Source organism: Gavia stellata, chromosome Z, assembly GCF_030936135.1.
Source record: "Gavia stellata isolate bGavSte3 chromosome Z, bGavSte3.hap2, whole genome shotgun sequence".
NCBI classification, from domain to species: domain Eukaryota; kingdom Metazoa; phylum Chordata; class Aves; order Gaviiformes; family Gaviidae; genus Gavia; species Gavia stellata.
This window is the reverse complement of record NC_082637.1, coordinates 60,241,539-60,266,822: the sequence shown is the minus strand read 5'-3', so window position 1 is coordinate 60,266,822 and position 25,284 is coordinate 60,241,539. Positions and strand designations below refer to the sequence as shown.

Genomic DNA, 25,284 nt, shown 5'->3' with positions numbered 1-25,284 from the left:
TATGGTTCTAAGTTCAGTTTATGTTGGTACTTGGTCTTAATGGCTGGCGTAGCTGAAAAATGTACCTCACAAAGATATGTGGATCCAAATGGAAGAAGTGCATTGTTGACTGTACTTACTAAGTCCTGATAATACTCATTTTTTTCAATCCCATCCACTATTTATGCAATGTTTTTTCTTTCAATTTGGCTAGTAAATTTCCATCTGCCCTAGTGTCAATCAGTTCTTGCCAATTAATCAGAAGGGGTTGCAGTTTTATGTTTTTAACAAATGGGTTCAAAACCCACTGAAACTTTTTGGAAGATTTTTAAACAGGTTAGAAATTTCTGTCTCTAACTATTGTGTGCAGACATGATAGCTTTTATAGGTAACATGCATTAGTTTTGGCAATAAAATCACATAATGATGGAAACCTTTCCAAACATCTGTTTTCGGAATGCTCTCTCCATAGCATGAGTTTCTTTTGAAAAACACTTTCTTTCTCATTGTTAAAATGTCACCTTCGACTGCAAAGGATACTTTCGAAAAAATAAACAGACTTGGTGTATCTGCTAGGTAGCATACTTCTGGTGACCACTTGTTTTCAGAGAAAAGATCGCCAAATTTGGAACAGTTGTCCTTTTTTAAAACAAACAAACAAAACCCCCAGACCCCACCAAAAGTAATCTGCAAGGTCAACAATGCTTTTAAGCAGTGGACCTTTCTGTACAAAAGATTCTATGATCACTCCCCATCTCATTGCAAAGTATTGCAAAAATTTTACTATTTAATGGTCTTGTTTTCATAAAATTAACCACATTGATGACATCCTTTTACACTTTGTACATTTCTGGCTCCAGATTCTTTGCTGCAGTAGCATGCCTATGGTTGATGAATTTCATGTGTGGTGCTATCTCTATCACCCTTACCAGATACCGTTTTTTTATTCCAGTCACAGCAGCCACTCCATCAGTGGTTACACTTGCACAGTTTTTCCCTAAAACTTTTTTTTTAACTAAAAAAGCTGTTTACTGTTGAGCATATCTTCTCCGGTACATCTTTCCTTTAGTGGCTCATGAAAAAGTAGTTCTTGATTCTGTTTCAGTAATGAAATACACCTAGCAAATACCGTAAGTTGGGACATGTTAGAAGCATCTGTACTTTCATCCAACCATAGAGCAAACCTCCTACAGTGCATGACTTGTTCTAATACGTGTTTCTTCAAATCTTCACCAGTGTTTTCTATGCATCTTTCAACAGTGTTTCCTGACAACGACATGCACTTTAGTTTGTTGCTGTTGTTTTCCATGCATTATTTTAGCCATTTTTACTGCAGCGCGAAGTAAATTCTCCAATGGCGTGTGGCATTTTTTGTCCCTTGCTCTTAGGCAAAAGAACCTGAAAAGAGGCTTCTAAACATTTGTCATAAAATCTAGTGAAATTTTGTAGAGTACAGGATTGAGTATCACATGACTTGGAACACTGCTGGAAAAAACGAAGGTTTTTCTTTGTGTTCTAGATGGTTAGTTTTCAAATGTCTTGCTGATTGGGATGGCTTCATACTATCTTTCGTTAATACTTCAAGGCACAATATACACTTGGGACGAGATTAATTGTTAACAATAGTGAATGTAAATACATATTTCAAATAGTCTTGATAATTCACATATTTTGGTCCAACTTCTTGTCAGTTGTGATTAGATTGTCATTGTTTTTTACCTTGCAATGTGGCTGACAAAGAGCTTGTACCAGGAGTAGGAGAAGTGTAAGGTCTGCCATTTTCTTGTTGTTAGCTTGCGCTTACACTATTAGTGTTATCTTCAGTCCGCTGTTTCTTTGCAGGAATCTTTTTAAACCACTTCCCCATTTTGTGAGGGTTAGTTTGGTCAAAGCTAAGTAATATAATCCATAAGTCCACCTAACCAGGCAGAGGCGAACTGCAGTATTTTGCAGTGCACAGAAAGGGAATGAAGGAGTGATCATGCTACTGTCACAGCTCTGCGTTGTGGAGCACACACTTCCTCCAGGACACCTCACCTACCATATGTGATACAGGACCCTCAGACATAAGGACTGAGTAAGGTTTCCAGTGTCAATCCATATATTAAATGTTTGTAAAGCTGAATTTGTGGGGTTTGGTTTTGTTTTTTTTTCTTGGGTTGTTGTTTTGTTGTGGTTTTTGTCTTGGGGTGTTTTTTGTTTAGATTAAAAATAGATCTAAATAGAAGTTCCAATATCACATACCCCCGTGAGTTGTCTTGCACACCCCCTGGAGACCACTGCCTTCATGTGCCAGTAGTTGTCTTGACAGTGAAGTGTGGTGAGGCTGGGAGAGGAGGGACCTGTTTCTCTTTCATGAACACCTTAGGGCAAATACTACAGGCTAAAAAGATTGACTCCTTAGAGGTTAGTAAAGCCTTTAGTTAAATCCTGGCATTCCTCACATCAGTTAGCAGAAGTACGGATTGTCTTTCTCACCAGGGAGGGTGGCTTTCAGAGATACTTTTCAGTTAAGTCCTGAGGCAGCGTGGCTCTGGGTCCTGCTCATATGATAATGGGAAGCAATGACTCATTGCTAAATTTTGTCTAGGTCAGTAGTATGTGTGAAACAAAAATAAAAAGCTGAGTACAGATAATGTCCCAGAGATTTTTACATCTGCAGAGGCAAAGTGCTAGAAAAGGTTTGTCTCTGGATGTTGAATTGATACGGTGTATCAAACTGCTAGTATCTATGCTGAATAGAAGTTGCAACTGAAAACTACTGCTACAGTAGTTTTTCAGTAAGACTTCATTTTCAGTACCCCATTTTTTCATTATGGACACTGCTTAAGAGGCATGGCTAGAAAATGCCACAGAAACATTTTACTTATCCATTTATTGTGAGGGGGGAAAGGTAATTCTTTATTTTCCTCTTTATGTAACATTTTTTTCCTTTGTTCCAAGCAAGTCTTTGCATATTTTGGTGGCTTTCTAGGTTTTTAGAAAAAGATAGCTCTACATTTTTACTTTATTGCTGCTGCTTTCTTACAAGTATTATTTAAAAAAACAAGTAAGATGCTCCTTTATATCAGAAGTTTATATCCAGTAGTCTGGTCTGATGCTGGTCTAAAACTGTTTCCCATGAGAGATTAATAAAACCAAGAAAAAACCCAGTTAGTAATCAAGTCTATTCTTTCTTTTTGTCTGCCTTGTAGATACTTACCTTTAGAGATAATTAAGAACAAAGTCTTAGGCTGCAAACTTCCATTCCATTTCTGTTTGAATAGGTAGCTAGTCCTGTTACTCAATAGAGGGGGGGTTTGTGGTGTTGATACAAAAAGGTTTTCTTTTTAACTGCTGGCGTTCCCAGGTAGTTTGGTTAGGGAATGAGTTTTCCTTTTTTTCCTAGTTTAAGGAAAAATTTCTGTGACAGCAGAGGCAGTGACTTTGATAGAGGGAATGGTTGAACTAAGTTCCTTGTTCTTCAGCCTTCTCATGATGACACCAGTGTTAGTGTAAAACGACTTGGAATTAGCCAGTAGTAAGTTTTTGTTTTAAAAAATAATAAAAAAAATCAGTATTGTAGTTTGAAATTATGATATATTAGTGTAACACATTGTGAAAGAAGTGCTAGTACTTTATTAGAAGTGGTAGTCAAAACTTTTTTAAGTACAGGAAAAGCAAGGACACAGTTTGCACTCAGAAGTGTGTGATATGTTCGATCTTGGCATAAACATGTTCTCTTTTGGATCTTTGTAGTGACTTAAGCGATAAAAAGAAAAATACCAATTTTCAGTCAAATTTTGAAAATATTTTTAATGCTGAATACTGAGCACTTAACCTGTAGCTCTTACTATATGGTGTGTGTTTTGCCTCAGGTTCCCTGTCACTGTTACCGTTGGTTCAAATCCTTTAAATTTTTCAGAGGAAAGTCCTTTGAGTGTTGCAGCTGTTGGGGATTTTAGATATTACATATGATGCAGTGCTGCTCAGTACTGTCTCAACGATCTGCAGTGTGTCTTTATTGCATATGTTTATGCAGAACTTGCTCAAGTGCTACCCCATTTCCTACCTCCTTTGCAAACAAGAGCTTTAAGTTTCTGGGTTATAGTACTGTCTTTGTGGAGGTTGTGCTTCCAAGTCAGCATTCTGCTGAAGCTCAGGATGAAAAATTGTGTGAAAGGATGTGATGAAATTAATATGTGTTGGTAGTCCTCAGAGCCTATCAGTTACTTGTCCTGTCACACCTGTTAGTCTTACCTATTTTTTTGTATGCGCTGTAGTTGCATCAAGACCTCTGGGAGTATGTGGTGCACATGAGGAGGTATACAGACAGAAACTAGTGTAGTTTCACACATCTGTATTAATTTGGATGAGTAGAGTGAAATAAGCTCTACCCAACATAGACTAGTCTTGTATGCTTGAACTCTTATAGTGCTTTTTACGAGTTAATTTCAAACTCTTTTTATGCATGTATGAATACTGCTGTAGCATCTTAAGATTAGATAAAAGTTTTAGCAAGTCCTTGCTGTTTCCCTAGTTTTAAAATTATTTGCTGCTAGTCAGTTTGTCTTTTCCCATTTTGTTGTGCTGATTAACACTGTGGGTTAAGAGAGCTTAGTAAGATGTTATTGATACTACAGCCTTTAAATTTTCTTTTTCTTTTTTTGTCTGTTCTGTGTACCAATTAGCTGGTAGTCTACAGTAGTGGTCCTGCATTGTCCTTCATACATGCTATCATTAGGGCAGCCCTAAATCAGTTGTGGTGAACGTTACTTGTTATTTCTTCTTGTTTCTTGTAACTTCCTTTCTTTCTCTCCCCATCCCTTTTACTTCTGCCTGCAGGTTTGTTTTGTAGTCTTGCACTTATTAGTAGTGGGCTTGAACATTGACTTTAAGATTTTTAGTCTTGTCAGATGTTACTGTTAGTTGATAGGCAGTTGGGTTGTATTAGTCTGCTCTTGTCTAAATCGGGCCAATCTATTCTGGGAAGCAGTGTTCATGAAATAGCACTTTCTTTGCTGATCCTGCTCTTAAGCCTAATGGGAATTCATTCCCAGACTCCCAGCTTTGTTGAGAGCTAGTTGGCAAGTTAAAGAGTCTATGTGTTTTGTCTGAATATTGAATATTGTATGATCCACATCTGTTTACAGGTTGGTATTACGTAACGGAGACCTTAGCTGATAGCTAGCTGATCTCTTCATAAAGAAAAAGATCTGGAATTAATTGGGTTTTTTGCATCCCACCCCAGAGCAACTAGCATTATCTACTAGATCTTTTTTTTCCTATCTCAGTGCCTTTGTTTTTGAATTTACCATTTAATTCACGTGTTGAAGAAGATCAAACAGCTTAAAATTTCCCATCAACTGTGAATCTGACTGACTTGATTTTTGCTTACTTATCTAAGTAAATTGGATTTTTTTGTTTGCTTGCTGTTCTCCTTTGGTCTCTCCACCATTCTTTCCTATAGCTGGTTTACATGTTTCTTGTAATGTTGGCCAGTTGTTTGACCAAGATGGCTTATTCCAGTGTCAGTTTTCCCATGCTACCTTAGAAAAGAGGTACTTTGTTTTGGTTGCCTCTGGCTCTATGTGCAGTTGAACCTATGGTTAGCACTATAGTAGTGTGTATGAAATATTTTACTGCTGCATGGAAAGCTAGCTTAATTACCATTCTTATGGCTTAGTGGTTTGCATCTTTTTTAGATTTGGTAATGCACATTTTTATTGCCCACTTTGAGCAAGCCTTGTCCTGCATGGAAGTATTTGATTCCCTTCCCCTCCTCCAAGGTTACATAGGGTTTAGACATTTTTGGTGGCTTTTTGTCACTGGGACTTGTCTGGTTGGTATTTACTTGTGTCTCAAGGTTTCTCTATGCTGAATTTTCTTCTATTTCTTTATAGTTAGTGCTGTCTTCCACAGTCCCTCTGACATTCACTTATGGCACTTTGCTGTGCTGAGAAATGCTGTTGGTTTATAATGGTCTGATTTTACCCAGCGTTAAAGGTAAGGTAACATTTGTGTACAAGGACACTACTACAATTAAAATCTCTTCAGAAGATCGTCATGGAGTACCATTAAGTTCTGGTAAACAGTTTAAACTCTGGTCATATTCTGTAGCGGGTGTCCTGCTTTATTTGGCAAATCAGATAAGCATTATAGCACCATGCCTGAAACAAGCCTTTGATGACAGAAATAGGAAGTTTGGGAGCAGCCTTGTTGCTTCCCAGTTTTCCTCTCAGCATGTGCAAGGAAACCCAGCAGCAGTGTGTTTCTCTGTATCTCTCCCTTCAGAACAAGGAAGCTTCACCATGGTCTGTTTCTTTCTCTTTCTTTCAAAGTTGACAGATGCAGATGGCTTATTCAGTCTACAGGAGTCTGTTTGTGAATAACTTCATTTCTATACTGGTACAGTTTTGTTGGTGTTAGCAAAAGCAGAAAGAGGAGCAATTTTGCTTTGTTTTGTGGTTTTAAAATGTTGTCAATTAAGTATGTTCTAGGGCTCTGCCCTAGATCAGTCTGCCCTCTTTCCCCCCCCACCTCCAGCGGGCTGTCAGCCAGATAGATGAATTGTGCTGGCAGAGATTGGCTACATTTTGATACCAGCTTTTGGTTTTATCATTTTCGATTCTGTCTTCATGTTTACTCTGGGTTTTTTTAAGCATTTGCAGTCAATGTGTACATAACTTGAAATTATTTTGCTTTGTGGTGGTGTGATTCCAATGTTTTTTCTCATGATATCTTTGAAATATGGTAGTATTAACCTAAGGAGGAATCTTTTAACTCAGATACTTTGTGAAGTTGTTGTAGAAAACCAAATGTTTCTAAGTTTTTTTTGAATGGTCCTAAAATAAATATTTATCTTTAAATATTGTGCTTTCTAAGTATGTTAAATCTGGTGTAAAATTAATATACAGGTGGAATAATCTGGCAGCTCAAGTACATGCCAAGGAAAGAACCTTGGCACAAGTCATACCATCAGTGACAAATCCAGAGTTGTCTGCATGGGGAATTTTACTGCTCCTATTTTAACAGAAAAACATGGTCTGTGTATAAAGATTGAAAACAACCTTTTATATTTTAGTTGGACAGGTCCTTGTGGAGTAGACTTAACTGTTGAGAGGTGTATATGTAAATATGGGGTTTGATGGAGCTAAACAGGGATTTTGAAGGGTTGGGAGTGGAAAGCCTGCATGGGTAAGAAACATTTCTATCACTTTTATTTCCGTTGCTTGACTCCTCCATATTAATTTGAATGTTCTTGCTTTATCTTGCTTTTCTTAGGCTTCGCAGAGAGTATCTGATTACATGCTGAATTCTCATTTCTTGTTTATTTTTAACTTTATTAATTTCAACTTAGGTAATCAACTGCATCCATTTGTGTGCTAGCCATTTGTCTGGTCTAACTTAACAATTAATTTATAGGTGAAGCTTGGGCAACTTTTTTCTTTTAATCCTGTTACCTTGGCAATCGTGTAATATCCTACTAACTTCTCATTGCAGCCGATCAGATGACGATTCCGGGTCAGTATCAGGTTCTGGATCTGGTTCAAGCTCTGGAAGCAGTAGTGATGGAAGCAGCAGCCAGTCAGGCAGCAGTGACTCTGACTCTGCTTCAGAGTCAGGCACTCAGTCAGAATCAGAGTCTGACACATCTAGAGAGAAGAAACAAATTCAAGCTAAACCGCCAAAAGTTGATGGATCTGAGGTAAACAAAACATAAATGAACCCTTCGTGGGGGAAAAAATTACTGAAAAAGTCATTCTGTGCAGTTAGTTTCAAGAGCCATTTTAATTTAAAAAAAATAAAAAGAGATAATGAAGTGTTTTTAATTAGTGTTTTTAACTTGGCTAGGTTACTGAATACATGTGCTTAACTGTCTTAAACATTGGGCTAAGTTTCTCATGCATAAGTACTTGAATTGAATTCTCACATTTGTAAGTATTTTGAGTTAATGGTTACCTAAATTTCATCATGCAGAAGCATACACAAGTTTACTGGAACTTATGGAAGACAAAGGCACATGTAATGTTGTTATTTCTGAAATTCTGTTTTTTACGTTCTTTCTCTAATGCTTAGTTTCCTTGTATCAATAAATGATTGTGTAAAAATTTCAAGCTTACAACCAGTTGGCTTTCTTTATCAGTGAGTCAGATAAATTCAGGAAAAAGTGGTGTTTAGAAATCTCTAAGTGGGCCAAAATTACCTGCATTCTCCTGTGTTACATGGACTTAATTGGGGTGGTAGACCGTATACATGAAAGGTAGCCACAAGTTACCACAGGAATTGAAGACTGTTAAGGATTCTGTTATTATTTTTTTTCATGTACTTCAGTGTTACTGTATGAAAGAAAAACCTATCAGCTAAGTAGTGTGAAAGGATTTATCTGGGTCTGTTTAAAAATGTACTTTTAAAATGTTTTAACAATACCTACACAACTATTGTTAAACATGCTGTAGAAATTGTCATAGCATTTACTGTATAACATTCTGTTCTGCAGGAATCTTCCTACTTTAAAAAGCTGTCTGATGTTATTAGTGCATACAGTATTTTGCAGTGAATTTTTTTAATTGATAAATTTTAAGATCAGTCTTAATAGTGATGCTACTCAGGAAAAGTAAATATGTGGTAAACTGGAGACTTTCAGTATGTTTAACTGACTCTTGCATCTCTGTTCCTGTTCAGTTTTGGAAATCTAGTCCAAGTGTACTTGCTGTGCAAAGATCAGCAGTGCTCAAGAAGCAACAGCAACAACAAAAGGCAGCTTCATCAGACAGTGGTTCGGAAGAGGTGAATAACATAATTTAGATTTTTAAAATGTAAACATGCCTGTCTCATATGTTAGAAGAAAATTGGGTAGAGCCAAGATATATTCTCAAAGTGTGCGTAGAAGTCTGGTTTTAGTCTATAAAACTAACACTCAAATAACTGACATTTCTGCAAAGTAAAAATCTCTCTAGTTACTTGTTATCAAGTGAGTTGTGCCAGAATTATAGCAGCCTTGATTATGTGGTGTTTTTAGATAGATATTCTGTGATGTATGGGCACACAGTACTGACTTGCATTGTATTTTTGGCTTCTTGAGTTTTGTGAAGACAGATAAAAATGCTAAAATATTTTTTCAAATATATAGAGAAAGAAGAAACATGCTATTCTCAGAATTTTCTTAAACTGGTGTTAAATGTGAAAGAATATGGAAGGTGGGAAAGCTCCAGGGGGTAGGAGATTTTATTAGGTTTTGATAGAACCATCATCTTGATTAACTTGGGGCAGCTTAAACCATGACTGGTTTTACGTAGGCACAATGGTTATTTTTTAAGACAGGGATTTTGAGATGTTCTCTAGAGCTGTGCTGGCACAATGTATTTGTAGATGCATAAATACAAAAACAATAGGAGTCCTTATGTCATTCTGCATTAACAGGTACATTGTGGGGGATGAAGACGGTAAAAACATGAATAATATGCCTCCAGTTTGAAAGTGGGAGCTGATTTATCTTTTTAATGTTAGAAGTACTTCATTATTTTTGTGATAATGAATTGGTTTTGTTTTTTTTTTTTTCTCCACCTGCAGGACTCATCAAGTAGTGAAGATTCTGCAGATGACTCATCCAGTGAAACCAAGAAGAAAAAACATAAAGAGTAAGATATTTTCATAAGTAATATAATTTTTTTGTCATAGTGACACGCTTATCATTCATGCTTCATTTCTCCACACGTTAAATGCTTAAGTTCCCTTTTTAATTAATCTTGATCTTGTGTTTCTGATTTTGATAAACATTTTGGAATAGTTAAAATAAACTCTCTAAGTAACATCTATATATTATTAATTTCTGAGCAAAAGAGTCTGCAGGATTGTTCAAAAACATTCATCAGTGCTTTTATTTTAAAAATACTTTGTTGCAGTTTATTTCTGAGCTGAAGGCCCTCCCTAAAAATTCTTGCAGAAATGGGTGACTATTTGAGTTGGCTGTCTCACAACAATTTTAAGTTAGAATCCCTTAGTTAATGCCAAATTCTTTTTGTTTGGGTTTTGTGGGGTTTTTTTCCCTCTGACATGTTTAAAAGTTATTATAGTTCTGACAGTAATTAACTTTATTGACTAGCAAAGAATTTTAACTGAAAATAAGCTCCCTCTAGGTGATAGATCAAAAAGGTTGTGAAAAGGATTATACGTTGTTATTGTGGCAGTGAGAGCCAGTGACCTGTGTTTTCTGTGAATGGTGTGTAGAAATTCAACTGTTCTATCATTTCTCTTCTCCCAATTCATGAACCACGTCAGTGTTCAGGGTTGCCAGTATAATATCTTAAAGAAATGATAGTTGGAAAAAAAAAAGGGGGGCAAAAAAACCCCCGGTAATGATGCAAAATAGTACTTTTCTAGCAATGAGCTGTTACTCACAGTCCTTTGTTAGTTAAGAATTTGATTGCATCTAATAGCATACTCTGTTACAGGAAGGATATTTAAGTTTAGGAACCCGTAACCAAATCACTTCATATGTCCAGTGCTTGAATTTTTCTCCTGTGGGTCTTCTGAACACGTATGTCTGCAGTTGTTATCTGACATGCAGATTGGAGATTTCTCAATATAGAGCTTGGTACATGATCAAGCCTGAGAGGATGGTGCTTTATATGTGTTTTTTAAATTTCGAAATAAATACAGGACATGGATTTGTGTTGTTATTTTTTTAATTCACTGTTTGCAGAAAAAGTATTTTAATAAGACATTCTGTACCATTGGCTGTGTGCCGTCTGTAAAATAGACACATATATGTATTTCTCTCGGATGACTGGAACAATGGGAATGTAATTTCCTTCAGGACCCGATGTCCTGGAAGACAGAAAAGAGAGAAGAGAGGGATGAAAGCACTGATTCCTAGGCTTCCTGATTGGAAATTTAAGGAAGAGATTTTTTGGTAGTATTCCAACTTTAATGAACATTACTACTGCTTTAGCACCTTGGTCAAGTAAACCTAAACCTGATGTTAGTGTTTATTTAGCGATGTTTCAGTAATGTATACCAGACTTCTTTTTCCTTTCTTTTTCATGAAGCTATTAAGATCAAATTTGCCTGTCTAAAGTCCAAGTTTGAAGCAAGATACTGTTCATCAGCAGGTACATCTTTCCTGTTGCAAAGTAGATCATCTCAGTTAAGCAGGAATAAGGAGATCCTGCTGCTCTGTCACAAGTGTCTTACTCATAGTATCTTGCCTGGTTGTGAAGCACTCATCTGGAGCTCAGTGGGAGCTTTTGGGAGCCTGTGCCACTCATAGGTTGCTGCAATCCAAGTTTTTCTGGGCGTTTCTCAAATCTGCCTCTATTATTTTTTGATTCCTGTGCCAAAGTTACTGCTGATTCTTCAGATGGGCCACAGGGACCGTAGGCATTAGGCAGTATGGGACTCTCCAGACTATGACATGACAGGGCTTTATGATTTGAGCATGTGTAAGTTCTGATAACAAGTCTAACTGGAAAGACAAATATTTAAGTGCTTTGGTTTCTTAATTTCATGTTATCTCATTTCTTCATGTTGAAATTTATATAGAAATCCAGATTTTTGTTTCATTTCAGATTTTAAACCTATCTCTTGATAACAGAAAATTTAGTCCAACTCCCTTTGAAGCCGTTGGACATTTTTACTTATCTATTACTCATTGATGACAATTTTCTGTCTCATCAGCTGAAATAACTGTGGATGAATACCTGACATAAAAAAAAAAAACAACCCACACACACAAAAAAAACCAACAAAAAAAAAAACCCCAAAAAAACCCAAAGAAAACCCCAACAATGTAAGTGACTTTTTTGTCTTTCAATATGTACAGTGAAGACTGGCAAATGTCGGGATCAGGGTCGGTATCGGGAACTGGTTCCGATTCTGAATCAGAGGAAGATAGGGAGAAAAGCAGTTGTGAAGAGAGTGAATCTGACTATGAGCCAAAAAACAAGGTCAAAAGCCGGAAACCTCCAAGCAGGTAAGAATTCAGGCATTTGGATACTCTGGTACTATTTCTAATAAACAATTGAGTATTTACTACTGCTATACATGTGAATGAAAACATTAATGCTTATTAAAAAAGAATGAAGTTTTTTTTAAAGCTACATAAGGTATTAATATGGTAATGCTTCCTAGTGAATACCTTTTCCTGTCTGTTGTAACTGAAAGTGGAGTAACTGAGCATTCATGAAATACATGTATTCAGAAAGCAATACAGAAGATCTGTAGTTGTCCCTGTTGAAACATCATTGTTATGTCATATCTTACTGTCTTCAAGAATTAAGCCAAAAAGTGGGAAAAAGAGTGCAGGACCAAAAAAGAGGCAACTTGATTCATCAGAGGACGAGGAGGAAGAAGAGGAAGATGATGATGATTATGATAAGAGAGGATCTCGTCGCCAGGCAACAGTCAATGTTAGTTACAAAGAAGCTGAGGAAACCAAGACAGATTCTGATGATTTGCTGGAAGTTTGTGGAGAAGATGTCCCACAAACTGAAGAAGATGAATTTGAAACTATAGAGAAGTTCATGGATAGTCGAATTGGCCGAAAAGGAGGTAATTTTTTTTTTTTTGTCGGTGTTCTTAAGGTCCTGGAGTGCATTGTGGTGCAACTTCAGCAAATGTTCTGAGCTGTAGGTCACCTGTGAGGTTTATAAACAGCAATAATTTGAAAGTTACCAAAAAGTCATTTTGTTTTGTCTTTAATATTCATAAGGGTGTTCCCTTTTAAAGTCCCTTCTAAGTGTTGCAAAATAAAATGTAGAAGAATTGCATACCTAAGTAGAAAATAAAAGGTGGAAGATAGCTCCATATTGCATAAATGCATACCATCTTGTTACACCACTGTTCGTACAGTTTGGTGATACTTGATCAGTATAACTTATATACAGTGGAGTGGAGAAAGTGGACTAGATAGGAGAGCTGACTAGTAACCTGAACCCTGAAAGATGGTGGTCTCAAGACTGAACCACTGAGGTTATGATTTCAGTTATTGCTGTACAAATTGTTTCAATACAGTGCAATGTGTGGAATGACTACAGAATGCATCTAAAATTTCAGTGGTGCACTTGCATGTGAACTCTTGAAAGTATTTTGTGAATAGTGGTAGGTGTGTCATATTTCCAGCAATAATAGGATGCGGTATCTAGCAGTTCTGCTTATGTGTTCTGAGTCTGTAAATTAGGATTCTAATTGTAAAAACAAACACAAAAAATCCCCCAGACCCAGGGCCTCTGGCATTTCAGACCTACCTTTCTCCATTAGATATACCTGATTTCTAAAGTTTCTGACCCATCTCAGAATTTGCACTCTTCATCCTCTCAACTTTCTTCTCCCATGCTGTCCCAAATTCTAGCATATCCTGCTCCAATGCATAGTGTTACTACTGTGGTCAAAGCCTTTGGAATTAAGCTGCTTATATTCTTCCTGTCCAGATGATGTTGCTGCTTGTGCTGTCTTTTGCTGTTGCTACTCTCTGTTGCTTCATCTGGTCCCTGCAGCTTGCTGGGCTCATTTCCTTACCTGGCTGTCCTTACAGAAATGAGCCTGTTGCTTGCTGCTAGTATGCTTCAGCTGTGATACAGGCTGTACTTAATTAAAAATTTTCTCAGGTAAGAGAACAAAGGCAGAAACAGTAGTAAAACATGTTTAGGAAGAAATAGATTTATAGTATCCCCTGGTGGTAGGTTATTGATGTCTCAACGCTGACCACAAATAAAGTCAGATGTCTTTTGGATGCTCAGAGATGAGAGTAATATAACAAGAGAAGATGACAAGCAGTGTTAGTGGAATGTTCCCTGATGATCACTTTAAAAACTAGGCATGCAAAGAGAATTCTCATGAGAAAAGATAAGATATTATACATTAGGTGAAGTTTTGGTTGCTTTTTTGATTCTCTTTTGACTACTTGTGCATGTGTTAATGAATCTACATTGTAATGGTTCAAATAAGAGTAATGACATGAGAGCTGTAGATACTAGTCAAGTATATGCTCATCTAAAAGTATCAGTAATTGCTTTCTACACTACATTTCTTACTGGTTAACTTAGGACAACGCACAATTAAGGCTTATAATGTGGTTTCTTTCTCAGCCACGGGAGCTGCAACTACCATTTATGCAGTTGAGGCAGATGGTGACCCAAATGCTGGGTTTGAAAAGTCGAAGGAGGCAGGAGAAATACAGTACCTTATTAAATGGAAAGGTTGGTCACACATCCATAACACTTGGGAAACTGAGGAAACACTGAAGCAACAAAATGTTAAAGGAATGAAGAAACTGGACAACTATAAGAAAAAGGATCAGGAAACAAAACGATGGTGAATATTTTCATGTAGACTTCCACAATATTTATTTTGTAACAATGTAGATGTTCTTTTGTGTTTCTGAGACCTGCACCTCTTTTTGAGAGCATAATTTCAAGTGTCTATGCAACAGGAAGACAAAGATTTTAAAAGTTGAAGCCTCCCTAACGTGTTCCTGTAAGATAGTCTTCTGAGCCTGATTTTAGTGTGTGTGTGTTTATAAATGGGGTTTTAACACAATGGGTAGTGTTTAAAAATAAATAATGAATTATACCTTTTACTAATTTTGTCATTATACTTTGATCAGAGTTTTGCAGGAATCGCTGCAGAGATTAATGTTTTCTTCGTGCATTAGCCATTCCATATTACTTTGAAGAATTCAGTTTTCTTGGCTCAAACTTGAGGTTCAAGCTTGAGAACAAAAACCTGAAGAAATCCATACATTTTAAAATCATCTTTTTAGAGTCCAATTTTATTAGTATGTTTAAAATAATCAATGAATACTGGTGGGATTTTCAGCAACTTAATCATAAGATGGATTCTTACAGAGTGAGCCACCCTGAATACTGTTGCATGAAAATACCCTGTAAAGTACACTACTTATTGTTGACAATAGGTATTCTGAATTAGCTGCATACTAGCTGGGTGACCTGTAGCTGTAGTAGTTGTGTCTCTTGATAAGCATTTTCAGTCATTAATGATGAGGCACCTAGGCCTCAATGCAACAAATTAGTAGGAATTTTGAAGTTTTCCCTTCAAAGAAGCTCTCTAAGCAACATTTCTGTGATGCTTACATTCAGAGCTTTAGAGTTGCCAAATTTTCTCAGTTTTAGAACTATACAGTGTAGTAAGTGTTGTAAATTAATTCGCATTACAGGCTGAAAAATGCTTCTCCGGAAGATGTGGAATATTACAACTGCCAGCAGGAGCTTACAGATGATCTACACAAACAATATCAGATAGTGGAAAGAATAATCGGTATGTTACAAATTTGCAGACAGAAAACAGTGTTGAGAATTGTGTATGTTCACTGCTTATATGTTACTTTTGTAGTTAAGAAATTTAGAATATTAATTTCACTAGCTTTTTAATCCAAAACAAAACTTCGGATAAAGAGAAAAGTTGTCATACTGTCTGTGCTATGAAGCTAGCTTATGTTGTCTTGCTACCTAAAATTAGTGTTTTCTTAAGATACGGAAATACAATGCTGATCAGATATCTCTGGTGTGTTTCTGCAGCTCATTCAAATCAGAAATCAGCGGCTGGTTATCCAGACTACTATTGCAAATGGCAGGGTCTGCCTTATTCAGAATGTAGCTGGGAAGATGGTGCTCTCATTGCCAAAAAGTTTCAGGCACGTATCGATGAGTACTTTAGCAGAAATCAATCCAAGACCACTCCCTTTAAGGACTGTAAGGTGAGTTTGTAATTTGCAGTGGATTTATGATCAGTTTTACTGAGTCTGGCTGTGATGAAGTTAATTTTCTTTGTAGCAGCCTGTAGGGTCCCTGTTTCAGATTTGTGACCTAAACAGTGTTGATAACGCATTGCTGATAACACAGTGTTGATAACGCATTGTTAACAGTGTCTCAAGGCCTTCTCTGTTTCTTGCTGTGCCCTCCTTGCCATGAGTAGACTAGGGGATGGCAAGGGGCAGGGAGGGAACACAGCCCATGCAGCTGACCCCAACTAACTAAAGAGATACTCCATGCCATTTAATGTCATGCTTAGCAATAAAACTGGGTGGGCTGAGCAGGGGGTTCAAAGGTGGCTGTTGCTTGGAGACTTGCCAGTCAACAGTCTGCTGGTGAGTTAATGTGTGACTCCCTTTCTGTCACTCATGGGGTTTTTTTGGTTGTGGGTTTTTGTTTTGGTTGGTTGGGGTTTTTTCCTTCACCCAGTAAGCTCTTTATTTTGATCCACAAGTTTTTCTCACTTTTGCCCTTTCAATTCTCTCCCCTGTCCTGCTGGGGTGGAGAGTGAGTAAGCAACTGGGTGGTGGCTTAGCAGCCGGCCAGGTTCAAGCCACTGTATCAGTTGTGATAGTTAAAAATGTGAAAATCTTGTATGAATCCGGAGATAAGATACATACTATGAAATATTTTTCAAGGTTGTTCAGAATAGTAATAATGATATATAGTAATATATACTGTAGTCAGTAGTAGGGCTGATGATCAATTTGCTTTTGACAGGTTCTAAAACAGAGACCAAGGTTTGTTGCACTAAAGAAGCAACCATCTTACATTGGAGGACATGAAAGCTTAGAGTTAAGAGATTATCAGTTAAATGGATTGAATTGGCTTGCTCACTCATGGTGCAAGTAAGTATAGTCTGAAATTAGTTTTTCTGCTTGTAAATTGTAAGCATTTGTAGAACTTTGATTTTTCTGTATTTTTTTTTGAAGGCGGAGGGTTTCTTACAGTAAGCTCAAAGTAGAGATCTGAGGGGAGTGGGTTTTCTCTCTAGTACCAGAGCTTAGCATTCCATGGCTGTTCTCAAAAAACAGCTAAGCTCTGTTGTTGCTTTGCTTTTAATTTCGTGTGGGAGTAAGTCGTATTTTTAAAAAGCAAACAAACCTAAAACAGTAAAACCAGAAAACCCAAAGCAAACTCTTCTGAAATGTGAACATTAGTGTTATACTTTTGAAATTAGACTAATGAGGAATACTTGCAGGTTTTTTATTAATTTTGTTAATTTAATTCAAGTATTAAATGGGAAGGGGTTGGAAATTTTTTTTGTGGAAAAACAATGGAAATAAAATTCTTCAAGATGCATAGTTTCAAAATCTTGAAAAGTTGTATGAGTGGTTTTTATGCTCAAAAGATGATAATTTTTTCTTGTCCAACCCCTCTCCCTCTCTACACCCCTCCCAATTTTTCTTTTTAGAGGGAATAGCTGTATTCTTGCAGATGAAATGGGTCTGGGTAAAACAATACAAACAATTTCTTTTCTGAACTACCTGTTTCATGAACATCAATTGTATGGGCCTTTCTTGCTGGTCGTGCCACTTTCTACCTTGACGTCTTGGCAAAGAGAAATTCAAACTTGGGCTCCTCAGATGAATGCTGTAGTTTACTTAGGAGATATAACTAGCAGAAATATGGTGAGTATTTCTCTTTATCATTTGACAGGCTTGTAGATAAACAAGACTCACTTCATATTCCTGTCCTCTGCTAATGTCAAATATTTTGGTTAGGACTGAGTGAATACTTACTGAAACGCTATGTGTTTAAGATGCAAATTGAAAGCTTAGAGTTTGATCTGATATAAATGTGTGTGAAAGATTTCCTTCCTGCTTAATAGTGAACGGGGTTAAGAAGTTGGTCTTGCATTTGAAAACAAATTATCTTCTGTCATATGATTATTTAGGTGGATATAGTAAAAATAAATATGTAAGCCAGCCAGTCATGATCTTAATTTATTTCCTGAAAGGTTGTTGGTTTGTTTTCTTAATGTGTTTTTTGAATGTTAGTAATCTTCTCCATTAAAGTAGAAAATGTTTTGTAGAAATTCTTTACTGTTTATTCAGAAGTTTAAACAAAGTATTTTTTGAGTGTTTAGACAGGTTGGAAGTTCAGTCTTGTGTATGTTAGTAGGTTGTGCTTCTGTTTTGTGATCATATTATTGTATGTCATTAAATATTTACATTGCTGCAGTACTTAAAGTCAACAAGACTTTTTTTCTCAAGCTTATAGTTCACTTGATTCTTTTTGTAGATTAGAACTCATGAATGGATGCATCCACAGACCAAACGATTAAAATTTAACATACTTCTAACAACATACGAAATTTTGCTGAAGGATAAGGTAATCACACTTCTTCAGGGAGATGAAAATAATTTCTTCAGTGCACAACTCTCTTTAGCCTTGCATGTATTTGAGTTGTGGGTCATTAAATTTATGGAGAGTATGATAGCTTTTGCTTTTGGAAGTATGACAGTGCATGGCTTGGGTTTTTGGGTTTTTTGGATTTTTTTGAGGGGGGGATGGGGTTAAGCACTTTTAGATTTTCTGTATGTGTGGTGAGGCTTTCAGCCTTTTTCCATTTTAAGTGGGTAACACTTCTCTTTCTCCAGTTTGCATGGGATTCTCATTACTATAATAATCTCCTCCCATCTTCAAGGGCACTACTTCTTTGCAGCCCACCATCAAGGAACTGAAAAAGAACCCAACCCCTAGCCCCAAACATGATACAGAACTTTGAAATCCCATATAGTGTTTCTTTGTTACTGTGCATACAGTAGTATGTGTACATGTATTAATACTGCCTCCATAGTGGTAGCACACAGAATTATTGTTAATCCTTCTAACAGTATATGGAAATTTTTATAGATAGTCCAGAAGCAGAACACTTTTACTTCATTTGTTTGTACATGCTGGGAAGAAGAGGTCAATAGTGATTTTCTTTCCTTTTTTTTTAATTTTTACATGACGGGGGGGAAAAAAAAAGTCGGTCAGACTTTTGGCCTTTTTTTTTTCCTTTTAAATTAATTTATACTTTCTTGGGATGCTTGCACAACCTTTCGCTGAGTCTGATAAATGTAAAAGCCATTATTAGTACTAAAAACATACAGCTGTGCATATTTTATTAAAATAAACAAAAAAGTGATGGTGTTTATAGTTTGATTATAAAATGTGGGAAATTGTGCAATGTGTTTATTTGTATAATGTCCTCCCTCTCCTCCATTTCTTTAAGTCCTTCCTTGGTGGTCTGAATTGGGCGTTCATAGGAGTTGATGAAGCTCATCGTTTAAAAAATGACGACTCTCTTCTGTACAAGACTTTAATAGACTTTAAATCTAACCATCGTCTTCTTATTACTGGAACCCCTCTGCAAAACTCCCTCAAAGAGCTTTGGTCTTTGTTGCACTTCATCATGCCAGAAAAGTAAGGAAGACTTTTACATTATTCTTTTTAACATTTTTTGTTCAAATTTCTTATTGTGAAATAGTGTAGTGATTTGAAAATCAATAAAGGTAGGGAATCATACTAAAAGGTAATTTAAATATTCTGTATAAAGTAGCTGCATGTATTTTTTCATGCTGCTCCTGATGAGTAACGCTAGTAGCAGTTGTCACCTTTTTCCATTTTAGCAGTCCACAAAAATGATGGATTTATGTATGGGTCAGAAGCTGGAAAAAAAGACTTCATCTTAGTCTAAGAGGAAGACCATATGGATTTACTCTGGGGAAATAGAATGGAATCTTTTCTGAGTTAGTACTATTAATGAAAACAAATTTGTACCAAGATGCCCAATATCCTGTAGTTCAGTCAGATAGCTGGTTTTCCCATATGGTTTGCAACATAGCTCCATTTAGTTTGAGCTATGGATTGTACTGACTTCTTCAGAACCTTGCAAGCAAAGCCACTATGGTCTAGTACTCATTCTTCGTTTGATCATAAAGTCTGTTCTCCTAATCTGTTAGTGCAGAGGATAGTTAAGCTTCTGCTAGACCATACAAGCTGCAAAAAAGTACATTAAGTAGTCTGTTGTTCTTTTGCACACCTTCCAGCCATGCAGCTGTTTTTTTATGCTGCTCTTGAGAAATGTATTAATGGAATTTCTGCAACCATCTAGGTGAGTATCCTTGCAGAAAAAGAAAAATACTGGGTTTCCACTGGGGAAGTTAAAATTCAGTAGTTTTCATTCTGTAATCATTTTTGGAAAATTCCATTCTTCTGTTTGTAGGCAAAGTATTTGGAATTTCTTTTGAGATGAAAGTTCAGAAATGGATGAATTAAACAGAAAGGAGTGGGGAAGAAATCGAAATGTGTGTGTGCTCTTGTGGTGTATTTATACACATTCTGTGTTTGTGTTATCTTTCCTCTTGAATTTTGCTTCTTCAGGTTATTCACAATATGTTACTATTTTGCACTCATTTTTATTATGTTGAAGGTTTTCCTCCTGGGAAGATTTTGAAGAGGAGCATGGCAAAGGGAGAGAGTATGGTTATGCAAGTCTTCACAAAGAACTTGAACCATTTCTGCTGAGAAGAGTTAAAAAAGATGTAGAAAAGTCTCTACCTGCTAAAGTTGAGCAAATTCTGAGGATGGAAATGAGTGCATTGCAGAAGCAATATTACAAGTAACAAAAACTTCTTAAATTATGCTGCTTTAGTGATATGCCTACATGTGATTTACTGAAGTATAATAGTTTTTATAATGCCATTTGAACTTGAGGCTTCTAGGGTTTCACAACAGTAAAATTCTATGAAGCAAGGGCTCAAGAATTACACTGGTCTAATATCTGTTCATGTAGCTTCTTTTGTTTGGCATGTTAGTACATTCTTTTGTGAGCTGCTTTATTTCTTTAGCTTGTTTATATTTTGAGAGCTTACATCTGTCTTTCCACATAATGGTTAGAAATTACTTATATTGTACATCTTGCATCGTAGGTGGATTTTAACCAGGAATTATAAAGCCCTCAGTAAAGGTTCAAAAGGCAGTACGTCAGGCTTTTTGAACATCATGATGGAACTCAAGAAGTGTTGTAACCATTGCTACCTCATTAAATCACCAGATGATAATGAATTCTATAATAAACAGGAGGCCTTACAGGTAATGTCACTTTTGAATTAAAAAAAAAAAAAAAAAAGTTCTGTTTTGCATCTGTAATAGCACTTTTTACAGGTAAGTGAATTGATTTTTGTCTTTTAATTGGAACTGAATAATTGACAGATGATTGACTAAATAAAATATCCCTGATTTTAATTACATTCAAAGTAAAAAGGAAATAGTTTGAAACAGGCTGTGTATTCTCAGGCAAAATAAACTTGAGACCTATTTTAAACCTAAGTAAAATAAAGTAGCGAAGCAGTTAAGTGTAATGGGAGTGGAAATGCATGTGACTGGCGGTAATACAACAGCAATCTATGTCATAGCAGAAAGTGATCTGCAGAATGCTTTTAAGACTCTCTTATAATCAAATACTGTTCTGGGTATGCCTGCAAACAACCAAAGTGAAAGGAAATGAAAGTAACAAGTATCCAAAGCTCAGTCAGATTTTGTTGTTGTAGTTACAAATGAAAACAATTATAATGACTACCAAAGACAGTCTGTTAGGTTTTTTGGGTTTTTTTAAGCTAAACTAATATTTGTACCAAAACTGTTGAGAAGCACAGCAACAGATAAGACGACTGTTGTTGTTGACACAGTTTATACCAACATAAATGTTTCTAAAGATAATTTATTTTCTGTAAGCTTTCAAGTTGATAATTTAAATACCTTCCCAAAGCTACTAGTTTGTGCAGTGACAAATATCCTCCCTCTTTCTGGCATAAGAAATAAAAGCACCTAACTCAAAATTTAGCATTCTCTAAAATTCTATCCCAAGCATCTTCACCTAAAGAGGCCTAACGTTTTCAACGTTAAATTTCACATTTACTTGAGTTTCTGTTCTAGTTATTCCCAATGGAGCTGAGAAGCCTTAACAGGCTTTAGGTGAGTTACAATGTTAGGCACCACAAACAAGATTCCTGTCACTTTATATTGCCTGTGAAACTTGATTGATAGGATTTGTTTAAAAATACTTATCGAGGGTTAAGCAGCAGTACTTACTTCTTTTCAAAAGATGGGAAGTGAAGAGACAGTAGCACTAAGATAGGGGTTTTTTTTTCTCACTTATATTTTATTCGTTACCAAACTTTATTTTTTACTTGGCAGAAAAGAACTTGGGCCTACATCATAACTGCTTAAATTTTTCAGCCCAAATATTTACTTCATGTTTTGATAAGATGTTAAAATATGACTTCTTAAGAAAAGGGAACTGAACAATGCATTTGCTTTAAAAATATGTGAGTTAGTAATCCTGTTGATTTCAGTTAGAATCAACCAAACTAAAATCAGAGTAAACTTTCATGCTCAGTTAATACTGCATACTAGTAAATTTATATAGCAGTGTTGTCTTATGGTCACATGAATTTGGTGTTTTAGTTTGTTTTTTTTTAATTCTAGGAGACTATATATTGTATGCACATTTTAAACTATAAAATTCTTCAGGAATATCAGAATTTGCCTTTTTTTCTTTCCACAGCAATAGAAAGAAAAAGCAATCTTCGAATGAACGTCTAACCAACTACAGTGTGTATTAGTGTTGAGATGAACTTATTTTATAATATGTATTTCTTGGTTTTTGTAGCATTTAATACGTAGCAGCGGGAAACTAATCCTTCTTGACAAGCTACTGATTCGTCTGCGAGAACGTGGCAACAGAGTTCTGATTTTCTCACAGATGGTGCGGATGCTGGACATCCTAGCAGAGTATTTGAAGTATCGTCAGTTTCCCTTTCAGGTAAGAATCTTGGTAGTAGCAGCCAAGAAGCTTTGGTCTGGAATATAGCAAAAATCATTTCTTTACTCTGAGTAAACAAGTTGTCTGTAGATTATGGAATCTCCATCCTCTGTGATGTTCAAAAGCCTCCTGGACCTGACCTTGGGCAACATGTTTTAGCTGTCCCTGCCTGAGTAGGGGAGTTAGATAGGATGACCTCGAGAGGTCCCATGCAACCTCACCTGTTTTTTGTGATTATGTGATCTTTACCACTTTTCTTACGAAAAGATATAAGAAAAAGTGTTCTTTCCATAAAAAGACCAGCAATTGTTATAGGCTAAATAATATTTTGAAATTAAATTGATGAATCAAAAAATTATGTGAAGTGTTGCATTATTTTTTTCCCCTCACATAACAGTTGTGGCAGTTGAGAATTCAAATTGCTCTGATTTTGAATATACTGTAAGAATTACTTTTTAACTGTAGTATACAATCTCTTTAGAGGCTGGATGGATCAATAAAAGGGGAATTGAGGAAACAAGCACTGGATCATTTTAATGCAGAAGGATCAGAGGTATGGTATTTTTTTCCTAAGGAGCCTGTTTTATTTTTTCCCAAGAAATACAAAAAACATTGTACAAAAAATGAAGGCTAAGAAAAGTGAGGAATATATCAATAAGATTGAAAATTCATTGTTTTTGCTGAGACTAAGGTTTACATCTCCTAATTTTTTTTTTCTAAGAAGAGGTTAAGCAGAAGACACGTAACTTATGAAAATGGTATTTAATCAGTTGTGTAGCTGTAATATGTTTTTCTCTAATTCTTTTTATCGAAGTAATTTTAGTTGTTATATAAATGCTGCAGAAATTTAACCTCAGCCTTGTTGCTGTGTAGAACTTAATCCAACAATGTTTACAAGAGCATTGAACTTACACAAGCAGTTAGCATCAAAAACATCCTTTGGCAATGGGCAGAACTAACTTGTGTATACCCTTGCATGAACAACCATCTTTAACTGTTTCAAATATGGCTTCTGTTACCTTCATTTGTTGCCACCTACTTACTTACCCTGGAAGAAATACTGAAGAACTGATTTCTAGCCATTCTTTGTAAGCAACCTGTGAATATATAGATGTCCTGTTACAGATTCTTTCTTCTGAGTTGGAAGATTTGTAGCTTATTTAGCATTCCTAATATGCAAGCCATTCCATATATTTGATCAGCTTAAATCTTTTGTCCTACACTGGCAGATTTGGGGGAGGGGAGGTTGTTTTAGTATGGGGTTTTTTTAAAGCAGTAATTGAAGGACAGCATTTGTCATTTGCTGCTGAGCTTGTTTCTGCTATGATGGAGGGAGAAAGACTTAACTCCACAATGTAAACTTCAGATATTTGTTAAATACAGAAGTTACTTCTGTTTCAGATTTCTAGCATAGACATTGTTGCCTTATTCTGAAATCTTTGCAGTTACACTGCACAGTTTTTAGAGATGAAGAAGAATTTAAACTTCATGCATTTCAAAAGTGGAGGCAAACTATGCATTTGTGCAACAACAAAATCATGTTTTATTTTTTATTTCTTTCCTAAAAATTCAGAACATTCCACATGGTTTTTTGGCCATTAATGAGCTAAGGTCTACGTGGAAATTTCTAATACAATTCTCAGGACTCATTCCATTGAGCGTATCAAAGTTTGCTTTATACTTACGGAAGCTTTAACTATAGAACAGTTAGGGAATTGGTAGTTTATGATATTGTAGTGTGCACCACAGACTGCATAAACAATTGTGATATTGGTTCCGTTAAGAATATCACAACTATTGTTTATAAAATTATTCCTTATTTTATGATTTCAGGACTTCTGTTTTTTACTGTCTACCAGAGCTGGAGGATTAGGTATCAACTTGGCATCTGCTGACACTGTAGTTATATTTGATTCTGACTGGAATCCACAGAACGATCTGCAAGCACAAGCTAGAGCGCATAGGATTGGACAGAAGAAACAGGTATGCACATTCAGCTTTAAGCCCCAGACCTGAAGGAGGGTTCCGTACAGTAGCTGTCCACTCTGTCTCTGCACCATTCAGTCTTCATGTATTTTTAAGAATAATTAACACTTGCTGCGTATGTCCAAAAATGTTAGTAATGCTTATTTAACTCTTTTTTTTTTTTTTTTAATCTCCCTGTATGAAGAGATAATATGGCAGCTGTGTTATATGGATGGAACAGGGAGAAGTGTTGTGGGCTTGTCTGTCCCACATTCATTGGCATCATGTCATTCTAGAAAATAACTGCTACATCAGGCACATCCCCATTGCTTAAACATTTCTTAGTTCTCTTCATGTTTCTTTCTTGTGGAAGACATAGAGTAATAATTGGAAATATGACTGTTTTGCCTGTGGCAATGCTTGTGCCAAATGACTGAAGTTTAAAAAAGACAGATCTAAGAGTTTACTTCTCTAGTTTTTTAAAACGCTTCTGTAAAGCGCATCTGTGGTAACATGATTGAACTAGTATTTCATATTTGAAACTAGTCAATAAATTCAGAAGATAGGTAGTGAAGACTAAGATTTTTTCTTGTTGTTGCTTGCTTTTTTTAAAATATACATAGGTTAATATTTATCGGCTAGTCACAAAAGGATCTGTAGAAGAAGATATTCTTGAAAGAGCCAAGAAAAAGATGGTGTTAGATCATTTAGTAATTCAGAGAATGGACACTACAGGGAAAACTGTACTACATACAGGCTCTACTCCTTCAAGGT

General features: G+C 36.1%; 1 protein-coding gene across 1 annotated transcript in view; it reads left to right on the top strand.

The window, feature by feature from the left end:
• The window catches only part of CHD1 (chromodomain helicase DNA binding protein 1), a 54,700-nt gene that overhangs the window by 11,966 nt on the left and 17,450 nt on the right, over nt 1-25,284 (top strand). Inside the window, exons 3-20 of the mRNA XM_059834329.1 lie at nt 7,462-7,666; nt 8,644-8,748; nt 9,532-9,599; nt 11,783-11,932; nt 12,233-12,510; nt 14,046-14,271; nt 15,134-15,234; nt 15,495-15,673; nt 16,449-16,576; nt 17,143-17,359; nt 17,973-18,062; nt 18,952-19,142; nt 20,152-20,340; nt 20,651-20,813; nt 22,393-22,545; nt 23,027-23,098; nt 24,379-24,528; nt 25,134-25,282. Of these exons, the coding sequence (XP_059690312.1) occupies nt 7,462-7,666; nt 8,644-8,748; nt 9,532-9,599; nt 11,783-11,932; nt 12,233-12,510; nt 14,046-14,271; nt 15,134-15,234; nt 15,495-15,673; nt 16,449-16,576; nt 17,143-17,359; nt 17,973-18,062; nt 18,952-19,142; nt 20,152-20,340; nt 20,651-20,813; nt 22,393-22,545; nt 23,027-23,098; nt 24,379-24,528; nt 25,134-25,282 (2,814 nt within the window). The remainder of the gene's footprint in view (nt 1-7,461; nt 7,667-8,643; nt 8,749-9,531; nt 9,600-11,782; nt 11,933-12,232; nt 12,511-14,045; nt 14,272-15,133; nt 15,235-15,494; nt 15,674-16,448; nt 16,577-17,142; nt 17,360-17,972; nt 18,063-18,951; nt 19,143-20,151; nt 20,341-20,650; nt 20,814-22,392; nt 22,546-23,026; nt 23,099-24,378; nt 24,529-25,133; nt 25,283-25,284) is intronic.